At 41.8% G+C, this 18,402-nt stretch overlaps 1 protein-coding gene across 1 annotated transcript in view; it reads left to right on the top strand.

Annotated features, from left to right (window-relative positions):
* Nucleotides 1–6,693: 6,693 nt before the first annotated feature.
* wnt3 (wingless-type MMTV integration site family, member 3) overlaps nt 6,694–18,402 on the top strand; it is a 24,096-nt gene continuing 12,387 nt past the window's right edge. Inside the window, exon 1 of the mRNA XM_046069684.1 lies at nt 6,694–6,773. Within this exon, the coding sequence (XP_045925640.1) occupies nt 6,694–6,773 (80 nt within the window). The remainder of the gene's footprint in view (nt 6,774–18,402) is intronic.

Below are 18,402 nucleotides of genomic sequence, written 5' to 3' on the forward strand. Positions count from 1 at the left end.
ATCTCACAATCGTTGACATTTAATTGACTAATAAAAAATCAAACAAATTTGCAGCTCTAGTTGTCCTGTATTCTTAATAATAATAATAATAATCAAGAGCTTCTGAGTGTGTGCGACCAGCAGATGTCACCATCAACACACTTAGAACTGGTTGCTGTCATCTTGGAGTGTGTACTGTGATACACCGACAGTCCAGTAACTTTACCACAGGCAGAGTGGTGAAGCCAAGCTTAAAGGTGTAATAATTACACCCAGCTCATTCTGTGTGTTTCTACTTTATTACCACTGACCTTGTTACCAGCAAAGAAATCCACATCCAATGGGTTTTTTTTCCCCCTAAGACTTAATTAACAATTCATAAACTTTTATGAACTACAATTTTACAACCGTAATCCTATACCTAACATGCACGTATTTTGGGCAGAATATGCAAATTCAACACAGAAAGGACAAGGGCCGAGTCCAAAAACATTTCAGATGTTAGGATTTTTATAATGTACTTTTTTTTTTCTTGTTGTAACATTACCTTGACATCGTCTTGTGCTGTTACCACTTTAATGAATACTCCTTAAAAGAGCCAGCATTATACATCGTCCCTTTGTTGTAGCTAATAGTGATTGAATTGAATAGTCTTTATATTATTTTGGCATTTAAAGATTGTTAGCGAGAAGTCTTACACTTTACCACTTGCCTAATGCAGCTTGCATTAGTCATAAAAACAGCCGGCTTTAAAAGAAACATTTGGAAGAACTGTTTATTCTTTGTTTTTGCAGAGAATGCTGTATTGCCACATTCTTGGCAAAGAAATTTGGCATTGCATCTGTTGGTGCACCACAGACTGCATGTTGCAATTTTGTGTACTAATTTAATCCTAAGAATTAGCCAAACCCATAGAGGAAAAAGCTGTTTACTTGTAACTGTTGTTCGCAATAAATATGCAATTCATAAGACATCACTTGTCTGGTAAATATGGCCTTTTGTCACATCTCACAATCGTTGACATTTAATTGACTAATAAAAAATCAAACAAATTTGCAGCTCTAGTTGTCCTGTATTCTTAATAATAATAATAATAATCAAGAGCTTCTGAGTGTGTGCGACCAGCAGATGTCACCATCAACACACTTAGAACTGGTTGCTGTCATCCTGGAGTGTGTACTGTGATACACCGACAGTCCAGTAACTTTACCACAGGCAGAGTGGTGAAGCCAAGCTTAAAGGTGTAATAATTACACCCAGCTCATTCTGTGTGTTTCTACTTTATTACCACTGACCTTGTTACCAGCAAAGAAATCCACAAAGGGCTACAATATTCTTTATATGTACTTTTATCTACCCAACTGCATACTATAGGGTCAACATTATGATGCAACAATGTGTCTTTTCAAATATGCATACAGATAATAATAATTCAGCATGATTACCCGATCAAAATTAAATGTTATGGTATCATGAATGCTTATTTCCTTATATATGTACAGTACACAGTTATAATTAGGTTCACCTGGATAAAGTTTTGATTTAACTTTATGGTCATTATGGAGGCTGCAGTGTATTGAGAAGTATTTCTAATATTTTGTCGATCCCTTTCATGTCAACGAGGGTTACATCCTCTACATTAAAAATGATTGGACAACAATCAAAATATTCTGTATAAGTTGTATTCTTGTCATTTCACTTCTTAAATTTGCTGACAATTCATTTTAACAAGTATTTTGTATTCCAGCATTTTTCACACTTTCCGCCAACTGTTAGGCAACATGAATACGCATAGTGAACTCCATGAGTTCTGAATCTGAGTGGTGTTAAATGAACTGACATGCAGTGAAGCCAAAAGTGGGATTACTTTAAATTCAACAAAGCTGATAAATCATTTTAAAAAAATTATTTATTTGTTCTGTAAATCTAGAGGGTAAGGCATCTGATTGTTTTGCATTATTATTGGTTACCATTACCAGCTGTTACTGAGCAGCACTGTAGAGAATGTTAGTTGAAAACAGAGTAATTTGCACGGCTGTTAATACGCATGTGTTCTTCAGGTCAATGGCACTGGGGCTCGTATGACCTGCAGATGAGCTGGATGTGACAGGAATGGCACTGCTGGGACAGTTTTCCCCAATAGGAGAGGTGGACTTGTGACCCAGGCAGGCTTGGATGATAGCCTCGCTGGAAAAGGCTGACGCAGGGAGTCCATTATTGCGCCTGGAGGAAGCTGAGGATTAGAACACCAAAGAATTTCAATAAAAGAAGTGTCTGTTTGGGGGTTGGGGAGGGGCAGAAGGATGGTGGTAGTGGTGGGGTTGTGGGGTTCCCCTCATTGTCCCAACGGTGATTGAGAGCAAGAGGAGGGGAGTGGGATGGCATTGTGTTCGCAGCTCCTCTGAAGAAGGTGGTTATTAGGGGGGATGGCTAAGGAGGGGTGAGGGCTGGGGAGGCTGTTGACTCTTCATCTTGTGTGAACAAAGTCTCTGGCACATAGCCCTCTTCTGTCCCTCTGTCCTGGACTCCCTTGTTTACGAGTGCCATGAATTCTGTCCCTCTCGGCGGGGACCCCCACCAACTCCAACCTGCACCAGTGCACATTGTGGGGCTTAAGTGCCCTTTAATTAGGCCGCCTCAGTGTCCGGCTGAAGACCGCTGAGAGTTTAGGCTCTTCCCTGTGAGACCTTGCTGAGCAGCTCACACACACCAATAGAGCTTCCCTCACAGGGATGAAGTGTTTGCTGCTCTAATGAAAAAGGTTTATATGGGGGAAGAGTGCTTGTCGTCTTTGTACCCTGTCTTAAAAACTCCTGACAAAGGCATTGATATTATCTTTAACACTCTCCCATTTCCAGGATACATTAACAAGGACTCTGAGATGAGGCAGCAGTCTCTCAGCCACCAAGAGGCACATGACTTCCAAAATTCTTTAGACAAATCATGACAGTAACCATGATCCACATCCTGCACAGACAGAACACAGTGCACACCGGGACTTTATTGTTATTGTTATTATCTGGTATTAATTAACCAGGCAATTACCTTTCAGTTTGAAGCAAAACAAATCCGGTTCATGGTCATGAAATTCGAATAGGAGATTTCCATTTTGCACATTATGTAGAGGAGCGTGAATTCATGCAAAAATATGTAAAGGAGCGTGAATTCACATATATTCTCCCATCCAAATACGCAGCCAAGCACATGCACAGCTTTGTCATTGTGAAGGAGCACTTTTCATTATCATAACAGCAAAAAGCACAGGATCCGTAGTATAAAGGGGGAGGTGGGCAAGAAGCATTGGGAATTTGCTGAACTGCTCCAGCAAAATGAGTAATTTCTGGATGCCCCATTGTTTGAGGAGCTTACAGGGTGAGGGCTCTGAAAGGAAGAGGCAAAGGAAGGATATAAACATGGGAGCAAGTGAAATAAAGTGAAAGATGGAAGGAATGAGAGACAGAGAAGAATGCTGAAAAGACGTTTGTGAAGGGAGCAGGGCGGGATTGGGCGTGTTCAGAAACTTTTTCGCTACAGCCCAGTGTGTGTAGATAGCCTCCTAATCCTGGTTTTATTGGCTGCCTGTGTCCAGCCATGCTGGTCGGATTGAGTAGGGAGGGTAAAGAGGTGGGGGGGCAAACACATGTCCTTCTTTGTGGTAATACGCTGATTAGGCCTGAGAAAGAGCCGGACCTGGTTACGGCCTTTCTCAGGTCACCGTAGAAACCGGCCCGGTAGGGGACCTCTGTGTGTGCCTCCCCCTCCCGTGCACCTACCGATGCAGACACGCATACCGAGGCCTTCCTTTGTAGAGGTTTGTGCAAAACACCCTCACTGAAAACAGCACCCACAAGCGTTGTTGAGTCACAGTTCCCTTCAAGATCAGGATCAAATGTTCTTGACCTTAATGGCTGTTGTCTTTCCAGACAGTTCGCATTGCACTTGTGGCCTCAACCTGGGAAACGTGGTTTCAATGTTGTTCAGTTGCAGACTGCAGACTGATTCCTTTGCCTGCGCTCATAAACCACTGTCACATTCCCCACATCCATCCCTGGCCCTGTATACCGTCTATCGCTCCTACAGAGCAACTGTCATCCAAATCCCAGAGCTGAGCTAGGCACATTTCTGACGATTCCGTAACACACGACAATGTTCATGATCGAAAACAGATCTACCTCGTTGTCAGCACCGCTATGACATACCGCATCTTGACTTGAGGCATTGAAAAATCATCTTTATTCGTAGAATGCAGAAGACTACCCACCGCGACTGGCTGGAGAGCAGGCTTTATACAAGTTTCACAAAGATATCTATCAATTATTGTCACATTTAGAGACTCAGAGGGACCACTCCACCACCCCCTCTCAAACAGGGCGGTAGGTCGAGTGCTGCTCAGTCACTGCCTGTTTCCCTATCTTCTTTGTTATGGAGAAATAAAACAGAAGGGGCGGATGAAGGGGGGCACTCCACTGCTGACCTCCAGACTGTGGTCACTGGGCTCTCTCTGCGGTGGGCACTCAGCCTCCTCTCTGCAGAGTGCACACTCACAGCCCCTGCTGAGCGACCTTCCAGCCCCCTCAGTCCACCGAGCTCACTCATGCCTTGGAGGTCCTCAGCAGAAAGACCACGGCCCCTTGGCAACACACATCAGAGGGAAAGATAACTGAGATATTTTGCAGTAAAAATACTGCTTGTACATTTAAAATCACTTAACAGTGACAGAATTTGTCTTAGAGTGATGTCCATGACAAACGTTGTATTTAATAACAGTCAAAGAGTGATATTTGTGTCACTTGTCATTTAAGCAGCATCGTGAACTCTAATCTATGACTAGAACAAATGTAATTTAAATGTATATTTTTATAAAATTGTCTTAAATTTCTTTCTTTTTGTTGTTGCTACAATATTAAATCAGAATGAAATAAATAAAACATCTCTTACTAGGTCATTGAACCTATTATGACCCTTCTTACTTGGAAACAGATCTCCCAAAGGCTGGCTTCCATATGGCTCCACACACTAAATCTGTTGTGAAATCTATCATGTAATCCATCTGGTCTAATGATTTGTAAATGTATTTTTAATGTGAGTAAACCAAATTATGTGTTCAGAAAGGTCTTCAAATCTAGTTTACTAGTTCACCCAGGAAGAATGTCGAAAATATCCTTTTCGTGCTTATTTACACTTTTGGATCATGTAAACTACTATCTTAACACAGACTTTTATAATAACGTGTTACCACTGACAACATCAGTCTCTAAAGGGCATGGTGCAAAGATCTTGCAGCAGACTGGTCGGTAGACTAAAAATAATCATAAAAAGTTATGTTCCCTGAAGTCAAGTATGACATTTATACTGATGAACCCCTTCATTACTGCTTTCAAAATGTCTTCTGCAGTGGTCACGTCTTTGGTGGTGATGACCGACTGATAATCCCCTGAGACAAAAACCTCTTAAACTAGATTGTCATCACTACAACTGACTTTGTTTGATCTCTGCCGGGTATCTTGTTTGTATGCGTATGCGTCAGTCTCCTTGTGTGTGTGTATCAAATGCATGGTTTCTTCAGCCTAAGTCCATCACAAGTGTCCCACCCTCCTCCTTCACTCTCTATCTATCTCTGTCTATCTCCCTCCTCTCCCTCCCCCCCGTCCCCCGTCCCACGGCTGCTCACCCCACAGCCCATCAGAATGACAATAGTATTGATGTAAAATGTGTCGCCTTTGGGCCGCTGAAGCTTATAACCCCTGCATGCCTGGCCCAGCCACCACCACAGTTTATGGCTTTATTGTGTCCCCTTTTATGTCCTCCCCTGTTGGGGTGGGCGGACAACAATTTAGAAAATTCACTGTATATGTCCCTTTGAGTGCATACAGTGATTATGCGTGTGATGACGTGTGTGTGTGTGTGTGTGTGTACGTGCGTGCACACTGTATGCACGTATATCCGGATCAATTAGTCAGGGCACAACCCCACAAAATCAATGTGTCAACATGTATGTCAGTATGCGTGAACCCTGTATTGCAGTCTTCTGCTGAGAAGCTGGCCTACATCCCTTCACCTACCTCCAGCCACTTTGAGGAATATTTTTTTTCAATGATCACGGATGAAACAAGTTGAGTAACAACTCTACCTTTTTCATGTGTCCCTCCCTATACCTCCCTCTCTCATTTCCCTCCCTCCCTCTTTTCACTCTTTCCTTTCTTTTCCACATTACCAGGGGGTGGCGTGTGATTGACAGATGGGAACGAATAATAATTTTTTTTTTTCGTAACCTAAGGCCATCTCCTGTGATTGGCTTGCCAGCTGACATCTCCAAACCTCATTCCCCCCTGCCTCCCCCCCCCCCTTTAATATTGGGCCTGTGGATGAGGCATCCTGAGGGAGAAAAAAGTAGCGAGAGAGAGAAAAAGATATCTACCTTAGGGAAGAACCTCAGAGAGAGGGAGGGAAGGAGAGGACGGGTAGGAGCGTGTGTGCATGTGTGTGAGAGACACTTATTCTCTTAACTACTAGGAGACAGACACACTTTCCTGGCCCGACTCAAAGAAGGGGGGAAAACAGCAGGAAGATTTTTTTCAATATCATTTTAATCTTCCCCTCATTCAACAATCAAGCTGCCCTAAAGCTTCTCTTCCTGGAAACTCTTCTTTATTGCCTGCTGGAAGTTCTATGTATTGATCTATTTACCCTCTCACACACTACAAGGCTTACCTCATGGATTTGTATCTGATTGGATATTTGATGTGTGTGTGGTTGTCCAGCTCACGGGTGCTTGGAGGCTATCCCATCTGGTGGTGAGTACAAATCCACACTTTCAGCATCAGACCCTATAGATGCATAAGGAGAGAGAGTCTTTTTGGTCAAATGATCATGTCTGAGAGGGCAGAATGTGCACTTTCAGTTGACTGCGTGGAAAAATGTTCTTCGGCCCAGTCCAAAGAATCTTAACCTCAAATACTAGTGTAACGGAAAAGGCTCGCCGTTCTTTTCCCCTCTACACTCAGGTCCATTTATCATACTGGAATATGTTGTGATGTGAAGAAGATACATTTTCAATTTGGGAACCATTAAATGATTAAAAATTTCCTTTTTTAATTTAAGAAATATTACATTAGCGAGTGGTTGCCATGTTGATATAAATTGTCAACAGCACTCTAAGGACTTGCAAGGCATTTTCACACAACAGTGTAAGTCAGTATCATTCACTATTACATAAATTGTGATATCGCTTAAGGACAATGACAACACTCATGTTGCTCATGAAAACTCAACAAAGCCTAAAAAAAGGCTTCTGTTTCTAAACCATAATCACTTTCTTTCTTTAAATGCAGCCTTATAATTTTAGGAGTGCCTTGGGAAGTACAACAATCATGACTTATAAGACAAGCGTCATTTTGTTTTGTTTGCTATTGTGTGTCACTGTTCTACATTCAGGCCGCCGGCACCCAAACATGCCGTGAACTGAATCTGAATTGTTTTTGGCTTCTTTCTTTTTGCTAGCTGTACGACATGCATTGAACACAAATTCTTTGCCACTGACAAAGTTGTATACAATTTTAAAAATATTACAAATTTGCATTCTGCCATGGGGTATCAGCTGTAATTAAATTAATCTTTTGTTTTTTTTGAAAAACAGTTAAGCACATCATTTTGCTTTTCAATTCTGCCACAATTCACCCCCTCCACTACGGATTTGTCAGGAGACAATATGTTTAGGTGCCGCAGGGTTTTATTCTTTGTTAAATTATCCCAGATCGCTTTGGCACCAGCTACTGAAATTTAGAGGTTTATCTCATTACAAATTCAGCTACATGCAGCTGACCTCATGGCTCCTGGTCTTCTTTTGTAACATAAATCTTCTATTTTGGACATATTTGCGTAGGCGTATGACAAAGCTCTTTTGGCTCACAACACAATACTTGTCAGAGCTACTGCACTTTTAGTGGCCCAACTAGCATGTGGTCCCACCATAGTGCTGTCCAAACCACGAGCATCTTCTGGTTTCATTTACAGAGCAGGCAGCTGCCAAGCACACAGGCCACAGGGCTGAAGTGTTAATGGCAAAGAGGACTTTACACCCACTCCTGGCTTCAGCAAGAACCACCAGACAACAGTGACAAAGAGCCTGGGATTCTCTCTGTGTGAATTACCTGCAGCTGTTCTGTTCAAGGAGCTTACATGACACTGGTATAATGTTCGAACCATTACAATGCACACCACCTTTGATTTGGCTAACAAATTTTGAAGTGTAGGCTGGGGAAGGGCTTACTGGGAGAGTGGAAAGATGAAAAGCCGTAGCCGAGCCGTAGCTTCAGGTGACTGGGCAGGTGCTGAGGAATGGGTGTCAAACAGTGCTGTCCATGGCATCACCCCGTGGTGTCGAACATGTCCAAAATGAGACAAAATAAGGTGGTGCATCAAACAAGAGGGTGCAGAGTTTCAGAAAGGGCTCAGGCAGGGTCCTCTCAGCTTCTGTCTCAGGGGCGATGACATGGCCATAAATTCTCCAGCCAAGGTGGGATGAGTTGGAGGGAAGAGGAGTTTTGACTGCTTTATGCCTGGCAGCCTAGCTTTTACAAGATGGGGTGTTGAAAACAAAACAGAGCATAAATAACTCCAGTGATTTGCACACATGCGTGGACCAAGATGAGGTGTTGTAGAAAGAAAAAGGCATAGCAAGCTAATGAGGTGGGTTTGGAAAGGCGAGGCAGAGCAGTAAATGGCTTTCTGGAAATGCAAGAATGCAGGAGAAACGCTAGTTTTATACAAAATGGGCAATATGAAGCTTTGAGAGAATTCTTGACAGCTTAAAGCTTTGTTTTGACCACACCAAATTCACAGGTCCCACGGTGTCTCTGTCCAGTTATCTGACAACACCATCCTTTCTGAGTGGTTTGAAAATGAAAAATATCTGTTCTGGGACTTGTGTTTTGGTTTCACCTTTTAACCTATGTTTAATAATCGAGGAATATCAACATATAACTATGACATTATATTCTGTTCTTATTAAATCCCAAGGTTCTTAATACGGCATGGCTAGTATTGTATTAAACCAGTGCGATTTAACTCATCAACTATGTTCAGAACAGCTTAAGCCTCTCTGCCAGCCAGCAGTATGTTTGAGTTCTTTGCATAAACAGCAGTGGTTTAAGTGAATGATGACAGTCACTTTCAGCAAGGAATTACCTCAGCTGAATTTAGCCATTGAGCATCAGCAGTGATGGTTTATATCACACCACTGTTAAATCTGCTTGAGACATGTAAATTTCTGTGGTCCTCATTGTAATTTCAAGTAAGGCCATCTCATATGGATTCCGCTTTTCCCTTAAAATGTTTCCAATGCTTAAGATTAGCTAAGATTTACATCGCTGTGGTTATGAAATCAAACAAAGAAGAAATGGTAAAGAAAAAAACTGAGACAGAAAGATAAATTAAGTGATTGTGTGAGTGTTAACAGCAGCATGGAAAACTGTTCTCAACACCTAATCTATTTTTATGATAATCATCAGCTTTACTGAGCAATCAATGCAGTCCTGATCAACCAGTATTTCTTGAAATTAATATACTTGACAGGTGTTTGTTTAACTTCAACTCAGGTGCAACATTATTGGCAGTCAGGCAAGCAAATTGGGAAACACAAGAAATATAAAGCAGTCATAACTGGTTAATATTCAGTCACTGCTACAAAAACAGGAAATGCCATCTGTCAATAGTTCTTTAAAAAAATTATTTTAAAGGTATTACACATATAAATACTATTCTATAATTAGGCTTTGTGCATTCTTAAAGCGTTCAGTGATTCAATTTTAACACCCTTTAATTAAAAAATGGAGCATGTATGAACCTAAATACGATTTCCTGACTAAAATTGTGTTTGCTGTCTGAAGCAAAACTTGTAGAGGTTTTGGGAACCACCGTGGCCTCAATAATGTCAGTGTCACACATCTTGAAAGATCTCACGAAAAGTTATCTAGTTTTACCAAACAGCCCAGTCTATACACAGGCCTTTCCAGTTCAACCTGAGCGGCTTAAATGGGGCTCTAGAGTCCATCTCTGGGTCTCAGGAATGTCATTATCCGACTGTGACACCCCCCACCTTCAATCGTCAATCCAATCTTCAACCCCAGAACCCCTACCATTGGAGAAGGGATCACTTAAATGATTCTTACTGCGGGAAAATCCTCTGTCTGCCGTCTTGTGTGAAAAGATCAAGGATGTTTGGGTATTATTCTCAACAGGGCAGTGGAAGGTAGAGAAAAGAGCAGGAAAGTCCAGAAGAATGTCATTCACAAGAAACCTTAGGGTTCCATTATGAATGGCTGAGGGCTGCCATAGGGCCAGGGTCAAAGGCAATTTTGAGAGAAATGTCTCCACAAAGAGTGACATCCACAGGGACACAGAGAATATGGAAGGGGGTGGTGATGGTGCAGTGGATAAGACACATGCCTTTGGTGTGAGAGACCCGAGCTCAAATCCACTGTGAGACACCAATGTGTCCCTGAGCAAGACACTTAACCCCTAGTTGCTCCAGAGGCGTGTGACCTCTGTCATATATAGCAATTGTAAGTCACTTTGGATAAAAGTGTCAGCTAAATGAATAAATGTAAATGTAAATTCCTCAAAAACATGTATGACCATGAGGTGTCCTATACTTAGGATTAAGACCTTGGCCCTAAGCAGGTGCACTGCCACAGTATTAAGGCCATAATGAGTCATTATTGCTCAAGGAGCTGATTTGATTAAAGGTCTTTTGACTCAGATGCATTTAATGCATTTCTATATTCTGACCTTTTGCCCATCACATTCACCATTTTTTTTAAAACTGGACTTAAACTGACTGTCAGTGTGAGTAACATTCATGTGCTGATCCAACACTTGACTTTGCAAAACATTACAAGACTGTTTTCAATGAAGAAGCATGTGGGATAACATTATCCAGTCGAAACCCAAACTAGGTGGGAGGTTCAAAGGAGAGTGATTTTTCAAAGCAGCGAAGGCGAGTCCTAATCTTCACCCACCATCAAAGGACATGCAATGAGCTCTTGTAGGAAATGACAAAGTCCCCCCGTGCACAGCTATTAGCTGCACTAAAACACAGGCCAGGGCAGTTCCTCAAAGGGAAAACAGCAACGGCCAAGGGCAAAGAGTTTGTTAGGGGACACGTGTGGGGGCACAAACACACAATATTTAAAGTCTTCATTACATGGCTGATCTCACCTGTATGGCTTGTTAAAGAGGTTATAGGTACACAGGGTCAGTGACAAAGATGTGCAGATCACACTTATACAGCCTATATTCAGCCAAAGCCCCCAGGTCACTGGTCAGGTCAACCTAACAATTAATAGATGCAGTGTGGTAAGGAAGAGAGGAACACCATTCATCAACTCTAAACTGCAAGTGCTCTTTTTACATATAATAAAAAAATGGGACAAAGGTCACCAACAAAGATGACATAATGACATAATGTTGCACACATATCCTCTTCAGGTTAGGGTGGGCAGTTTTTCAATGCTAGCGGTATTATGCAGATACTGGTATCAAAATGATGCCTTTTTTTGTTGCTTAAAATTGAGAAATGGATCTGTTTTTGAACAAAACCCATTTTTATTTAGCAAAGTTAAAAAAAGGAAAATTTGGCAAAATTGATATCCAAATTAGGAATGATCTTATCAAAGAATACATGAACAAGATTGGGAATCTTGTCAGACGTTTGATGCCAGCTTGTGAAAAGTTCAGTAGATATACAGTATTTAAGCCTGCACCAAAACAGTAACGATCTAAGACACCCAGACCTACTGAGGGATACGAAGGTAAATGGGAGGTGCAAAAACATACATAGTGATGTTCATTTCATAAAGATGGGGACCTGCAGATCAGCAGAATAGGGGTTAGGCTCTTAACCAGTGTGGGCTGTTGAGGGTACTGCCTGTAAGAGAAATCAGTGGATTGGCAAGCTTTGTTAACCTGGTTTATCCCCCACAATGTACTTTCACATTCCATTTTTTCAAAAGTTTTTTCCAAATCAACCAAGCACGAGAAAGTCAACAGCAATTAGGCTTGTAATTATGTTTAAAGACATGATGTGGTGTTTGAAATTTCCACAAAGAAATTCCAGACATACAAAGGAAGATTCCAGACAATCCTTTACGAGTTGTGATTTGCATAGAATGCATTACTGCTGACAATTCAAGCGACAGTGTTGCCCCTAATGAGCAGAGGCAGGGAACAACACACAGTTTGAGTTGTGGTTCATTCACAGAGTCCCTCAAGACTCTCATTCAAAACAGCCACTGTCCTTTCAAGACTACTCAGACTCTGTTGTGTCCATCTACAGAAAGACCAAGACACCAAGATCCCAGTCTGACATGCATTTGTCAGTACTCTCCAGTGCACTTCTGTGCAGAGCTACTGCTGCTCTCATTCACTTCCTGACAGGCAGGTTCACAAGTTTACACACTGTTCAGTTTCCCTCTTCATGTCTCCATACATGTGACTGCAGGGGCTCCTTGTCCCAACTCCACACTCTTTGCAACAGTCTGCAGAGAGGAAAGGAAGGGAGGCAAAGGAGGTAAAAAAAAAATAGAACAGGTTGGAACATTTTTCTTGGATCCTGTCATTTTTTATCTGATCAGCCAGGAGCTGTTGGACTACAAATCAAAAGTGTGCCACAGAAAAAGAGAAGACAACAAAACACAGACAGGAGCTTTGCATTCCAGCCTCCACCAGGAAAAGTCCCATCCTCGGGCAAAGCCGGCAACTTTCCGTGGCCCACTTACTCTCTTTCGAGCGTCTTTATCTCTCCGCGGACTCTGTTGTGGGATTTATAAACGAAATTCTGATGGCAATGTTTTTGATGCACATCTCTGACTGCTCTGCGAGGGCCTCATTTAGCAACAAGATGTCCTCCAGGCAAATCTGACAAGTTGAGCTGCGGCATCAACATATAGAGGTAAATTAGAGGTAGATTAGAGTTTAATGCAAACAATATTCTCACAGTCTGTGAGCCTGGCTCTCACAGAGGAAGCGATAGAACACACTTGGGGCTCAGTGCTTCGGGCACAAACCGAGCATAAGTTATCATTAATTTCTCTATAATGAAATAAGTTAACTTGTTCAGACATGGCTAAGAATGACTGGCACCCATCGCCAATCACCAGTGTGGCAAATACATTGGAAAAGAATAGAATTTTATCAAATCTGAAGCCAGTATCAAATCCGTTTGTAAAGGCTGAATCCTAAGGCCTTATTTATTCTATTAAGCTGCAGCTTTAAACATGTACACCTAACAGGAAATACAGGAAATTTCATATTTAGGAACTAGCCTAAATGTTTTTATACATCTCTTTGATAAAAGTGATGTATAGAAGATCTAATGAGAGATTCATTAAAGCATTAGAGTTTAACAAATCCTGGTAACCCTAATTACGGCTCTGCATAAATGAGGTGCAGTTGAATACATCATCAGCTCTAAGTCTCCTTTTGACCTGAAAGCAATAGTCTGGAGAGTGTCTCAGCTTGTGATGAAACGGAATGGAAAATTACATCATGTGTCAGCAGTTTTCAGCATGTCCTGCAACAAGGGTGCAAGCCCGGTACACAATTAACACTTTTCCAATGTTTGCACAGAATGGGCAATACGATTAAAGCATCCCACCTCTTGCCATCATCTTAGTGATAACCTTATTGGAAGTAGGAACTTACAAGTAGCAACACAACCATGCAGTTCACTCTGTCTTCACACATGCAGGCAGGTTTCCATGAGCCTTTGAACAGTGCCTAAGGAATAATGTATGTATGGAGGGATGGATTGTGACAGGCTCTCTAATCCCTCTCTTTTCATTTCTGCTTTATTTTCATACATTAGTTTCCATTTTAACAACGCAAAACTACTAAAAACTCTGAATTAACTCAGTCCAAACAACCTTAACACAAAACATATTTCAATGTTTGCGTTTCTGGCAAGTGCTCAAGGTTGACCAGAGGTGGAAAACTAACAAAATACAAACTGTACTCAAGTTCTGCAGTTAAGCCCAGTTTAAAGATATTTGTACCTTACTTAAGTATTTCCAATTTGTTAATTTGGACTTCTGACTTTACTCCACTACATTTACAAATTACAAATATGGAACTTTTTACTCCCCTACATTTATTTAACATCTGTAGTTAATAGTTACTTTGTAGATTAAGACTTATAAATGTGCATTTTTATCAATGAAACTACTCCACAGTATCTTAGCCGATTATCAGCTCCACCTCAACCAGCTACAACATTGAAATGCTGCAGACATGTCCATCTATTAATGATCACCATGATCGATACTGGCTGTTACCATATAACATTGCAATGAATGAACAGGGGGCAGTCTGCCTATATGAGTACTTATAATGGAGTATTTATACTTTGTGGTATTGCTACTTGTACTTAAGAAAATAAGCTGAAACAAAGAAACAAACTATGACTTAACTTCTTGTTTGGAAGCTATCTCTTCAGAAAATGAAGCTTTAGTTAATGTTAGCTAGCAGTGATGACTGCTAGCGTCAATGCACTAACATCATTTTTATATTGACGTCTGTTATAAAGTAGCTGATCTTGTTAAACTAAAGCCGCTTTTGAAAAATGTGTAGTTATAAAAGGTAAAGGAGATATTCTTTATTCAGCTGTCATGTAGCGTAAATCAACTTTTACACTTGAACGTAAATTGGAAAGCACAGCTAACGTTTAGCTAGCTCTGTTTTTGTTTTTCTGAAGGCTAAATACATAGTCTTTTTTTTAAATGGTCGTTTAAGAACATTTACCACTGTTTTGAAGATATTTCCAGAGTCCTCAAATTCGCTTCTAACTTTATCCAACTAAAAGTATTCCGTTTGCTGCAGGATATCACATTCTAACCAAAGATGGACGATCTGGTCACTTGTTTTGTGCACTACAAGAAAAATGTGAACATTTACTATATGAATGACAGGAAATAACCTAAATATTTATAAATTAACCTTGTAATTTACAATTCAAATTGTGGCTCCAGATGAGTAAAGAGGAGAGTAAATGTGTTGCAGGTTGACTTAAATGAGGCTAAGCTACATCTTTTATGGTTATGAAAATAAAATGCTAAATGTGTTCCTTAAAGTAATGTAAGCGCTTTTTGACCATCACAGGTACAATGTAACAAAGTGCTTTTTGTTGTAGTACCATCTGCATTTGTATGTGTCCATAAGTTGAAGTCTCAAGCCGATGTGATACTTTGTCAGTATCCAAAATGTATTACACCATGCTAAGGGCCAGGACCATAGGCCAGGACCCTGCAGAACAGAGTAAGGATCCTGCATTGGGTTTGCCCTGAATAACTTTGAAAATTGAGAGTTTTACTCAGGCAGCATATACTGAAGTCGTGTTTGATCACATGTATACATCACTGTAGAATCTGAGAATGAGCAGGCACCTGATCATAATGATCTTCTATTTGATTAATGAGGCAAACAAGCTAGAGATCAGCACCCCTGCTCTTAAAAACTTGCATATGGGCCCTGGTCATGAACTTCAAACTGTTTCTGTGGGCCATCAGGCTAAAGGCAGTAAGGTCAGATGTCATGTTCTGCTCAACAGGTTCAGAGGGTCACCTGGTACTTTTTGTGCCTCTGGACATTGGAGTCTGTCAAAACAAAGAAGTCTCATCTGTGGACAGACATGCACTACACACTGACCCCTGTAATGCAGACCTTCCAAAATAGCAGCTGCAACATATTTCTGATAGTACAAGAGTCCTTGACTCACCTCTTGACTTAAGCTGTGCTTCCTTGGAGACAACCCCCCCCCGAGAGATGCAATAGAGACACCCCTGCCACTTCACTTTTCTATCCAAGCAGCAGACATTGTAGTTGTGATTCTATTGCATAGTGAATCATTGTTGAATCAAAAGTTTTTGTTGACAGTGTTATGATCTTGATTGCGTGAATTTCCACTTTTCAGCGAGGTGTGTGGTAGAATCTGTTTGTTTCTCCTGCTTCACTTCTGTGGTTTCCAGCGGCCATCATACTTTCACATCAGCCCAGTTTGGTTACTGAGAAAACCCCCAACTAAGGTGTAAACCCCCAAGGCCAGTAGAGGCCCCGTGTATACCTGCCTGGGCATGCACCTGCCAAGCCCTGCCATTCGCTGCTGCTCTGCAGCTTGTCTCGTCCCCTGCAGCAGATTCCCCCGGCATTCTGCCTCTGTGGAGGTCTCTGCGTCTGCTGCTCCCTCACTCGGTTGAGACACGTTGCTTGTGGCTTCCGAGAAGTGAGGCAAAGCAGGCAGGATCAGCATGGCACACATGTGGTCTGCATGCATGAGTCTGTGTGTGTGTCTGTTTGCACGATACGCCTCATAACCCCTCAGGGTTAAGACTCTCATTAGCACCTAGCCAAAAAGATATCCCTTTCATCTCATCTGTCCATATGGATCAAGTGAGGCACATCCTTTGCAAACAAAGACAAATAGGCTGGCAGATCCACAGCCTTTAGTCTAAACATGCTATGTCCACCACTAAGTCCCATGCGGTTAGCTAATTGATTCCATCAGAAATCCCAAATTCACTGGCTAAGCCAGTATGTCAGAGAGGTGGGCAAGTAGTTTAGGTGTCCTGAATAGAACCCGAAATGTAGCAGAGGTTGGCACAGAGTTCTAAATACACAGATATCTCACTTGGGCCAGAGAGATTTTCCTTTGAGTTAAACGACGATGTTGTTGGGGAGCATGTGACACCAGGGATCAAATCCAAGCTCTTTACATGGCATCATCCACTGTGGTCCATCCCATGACTGAGAGATTAATGGGCAGTAACCAAGCTAGCAGACAGTGTAATTAAGGTCCTTAGTCACTCAGTCACCAGACAGAGTGAAGTCAGCAACACTTGAACTCAGTGATGTTGGTGGGATGGTCCTGGCAGATGAGCTAATGTGGCAGCCTTCGCTTCGGTAAACTCAAGACAAGAATATGAACGGAGATTGATGAGCCCTATCAAATTACTAACTCTGCATGGGAACATCAAATTGGGCAAAACAGTTTTCAAGTTGAATATGAAAGAGAAGAGACATGTTTTCCTTGTGCATAGCAGTGTTTGAAATTTTGAATAGTTTATGTAACTGCACTATCCTTGAGGAACTGTGATCAGACAGGGTTTCATTTTGAAACATAAGATTTGATGTGTCTATCACTCTCAGTCAGGGAGCCTATGCCAACAACACAAGTGGCTGATTACTGTATGTGATCGTCAATTCCATCAGACCAACCTCATGTCTCAGTGTGTAACCTCCACTGGCAAACCTTGATGCATGGGAACCTGCTGTAACAATGCTCACCTGAGATCAAAAACAGTGTATGGGAGGGGATGATGGTGTTGGGATGCGGGGGCAGGGTATTGGTGGTAGCCATATGTAGAAAGCAAAAGCGCACATGAGCTGTGAAATTACCCCCCCCCCCCCCCCCCCCCCCCCCCCCACCCCCATGACTTCAATGGCTTGACTTTTGTGTTGGGGTGGGGCACAGCACTCATCTGTCAGAGTCACTGGCTGCCATGATTGGGTTGCACCCTGCGGGGATCCTGAGGTCATCCTGAGTGGCGCTCTGATCTGAGCAGCGTCAATTGTTCCCCCATGATCCTCTCAGCCAAGTGCTGGAGAGTCTGCTTAACACTGATAAATCCTTTCTCTGAATTGGCAGCACATCTTCACATCCCTAGCCCTGCAAACACCCAAATCACATACACCCATTGTAAAGCGCCCATCTCTTAAGAATGTAGACCTGTACAGAAACATGTATGTTTCTTCAGGGGATATACTTCATGCCCAGAAATACATAAACAAGAAATCTGAATCTGACATCCTACAGTAATTGCATATGCTTCTAGATGAAACCATACAGTTTTGTTGGAGCTTGTCATCACAAAAAGCATGTTAAAACATGGGCATGGCAAACATGTCTTCTCACACTTTTATTTCAAGAGAAATAAAAGGCAATTAAAATTAATTACCTGAATGAAACTATAATGGTTTCTGGCATCACAAGCAGATCTTGTCTGTCTCATTGTGGTGATTAATCCCTGCATAGGCACATCTGCATGCGCTTTCTGGAAAGGCACATAGCTTTAGATATGGTATTTTCATCCATCACCAGAAAGCTCAGCTATATACACTGTCATTCTTCAAAAATCAGCCTGAACTACACAAACCACAAATTAATGATGAACTGCCGAGGCAGGTGTTTTTATATATTTGAAATTGTGTACGGGGGCTTTTCCCAAACTAAGCTGACAGGTTCTTGTGTGTTATCTGTTAGATCAGTAGATCTGTGTATGCTAACAAGTGGGAACACTTTGAAAAGTCAGTGCTAATAGCTTGTATCCCTGCCCTGAAGTGGGCCTATTAGCCCTACTATCCCCCCCCCCCCCC

This window comes from Micropterus dolomieu, linkage group LG14 (genome assembly GCF_021292245.1).
Source record: "Micropterus dolomieu isolate WLL.071019.BEF.003 ecotype Adirondacks linkage group LG14, ASM2129224v1, whole genome shotgun sequence".
Lineage (NCBI taxonomy): Eukaryota > Metazoa > Chordata > Actinopteri > Centrarchiformes > Centrarchidae > Micropterus > Micropterus dolomieu.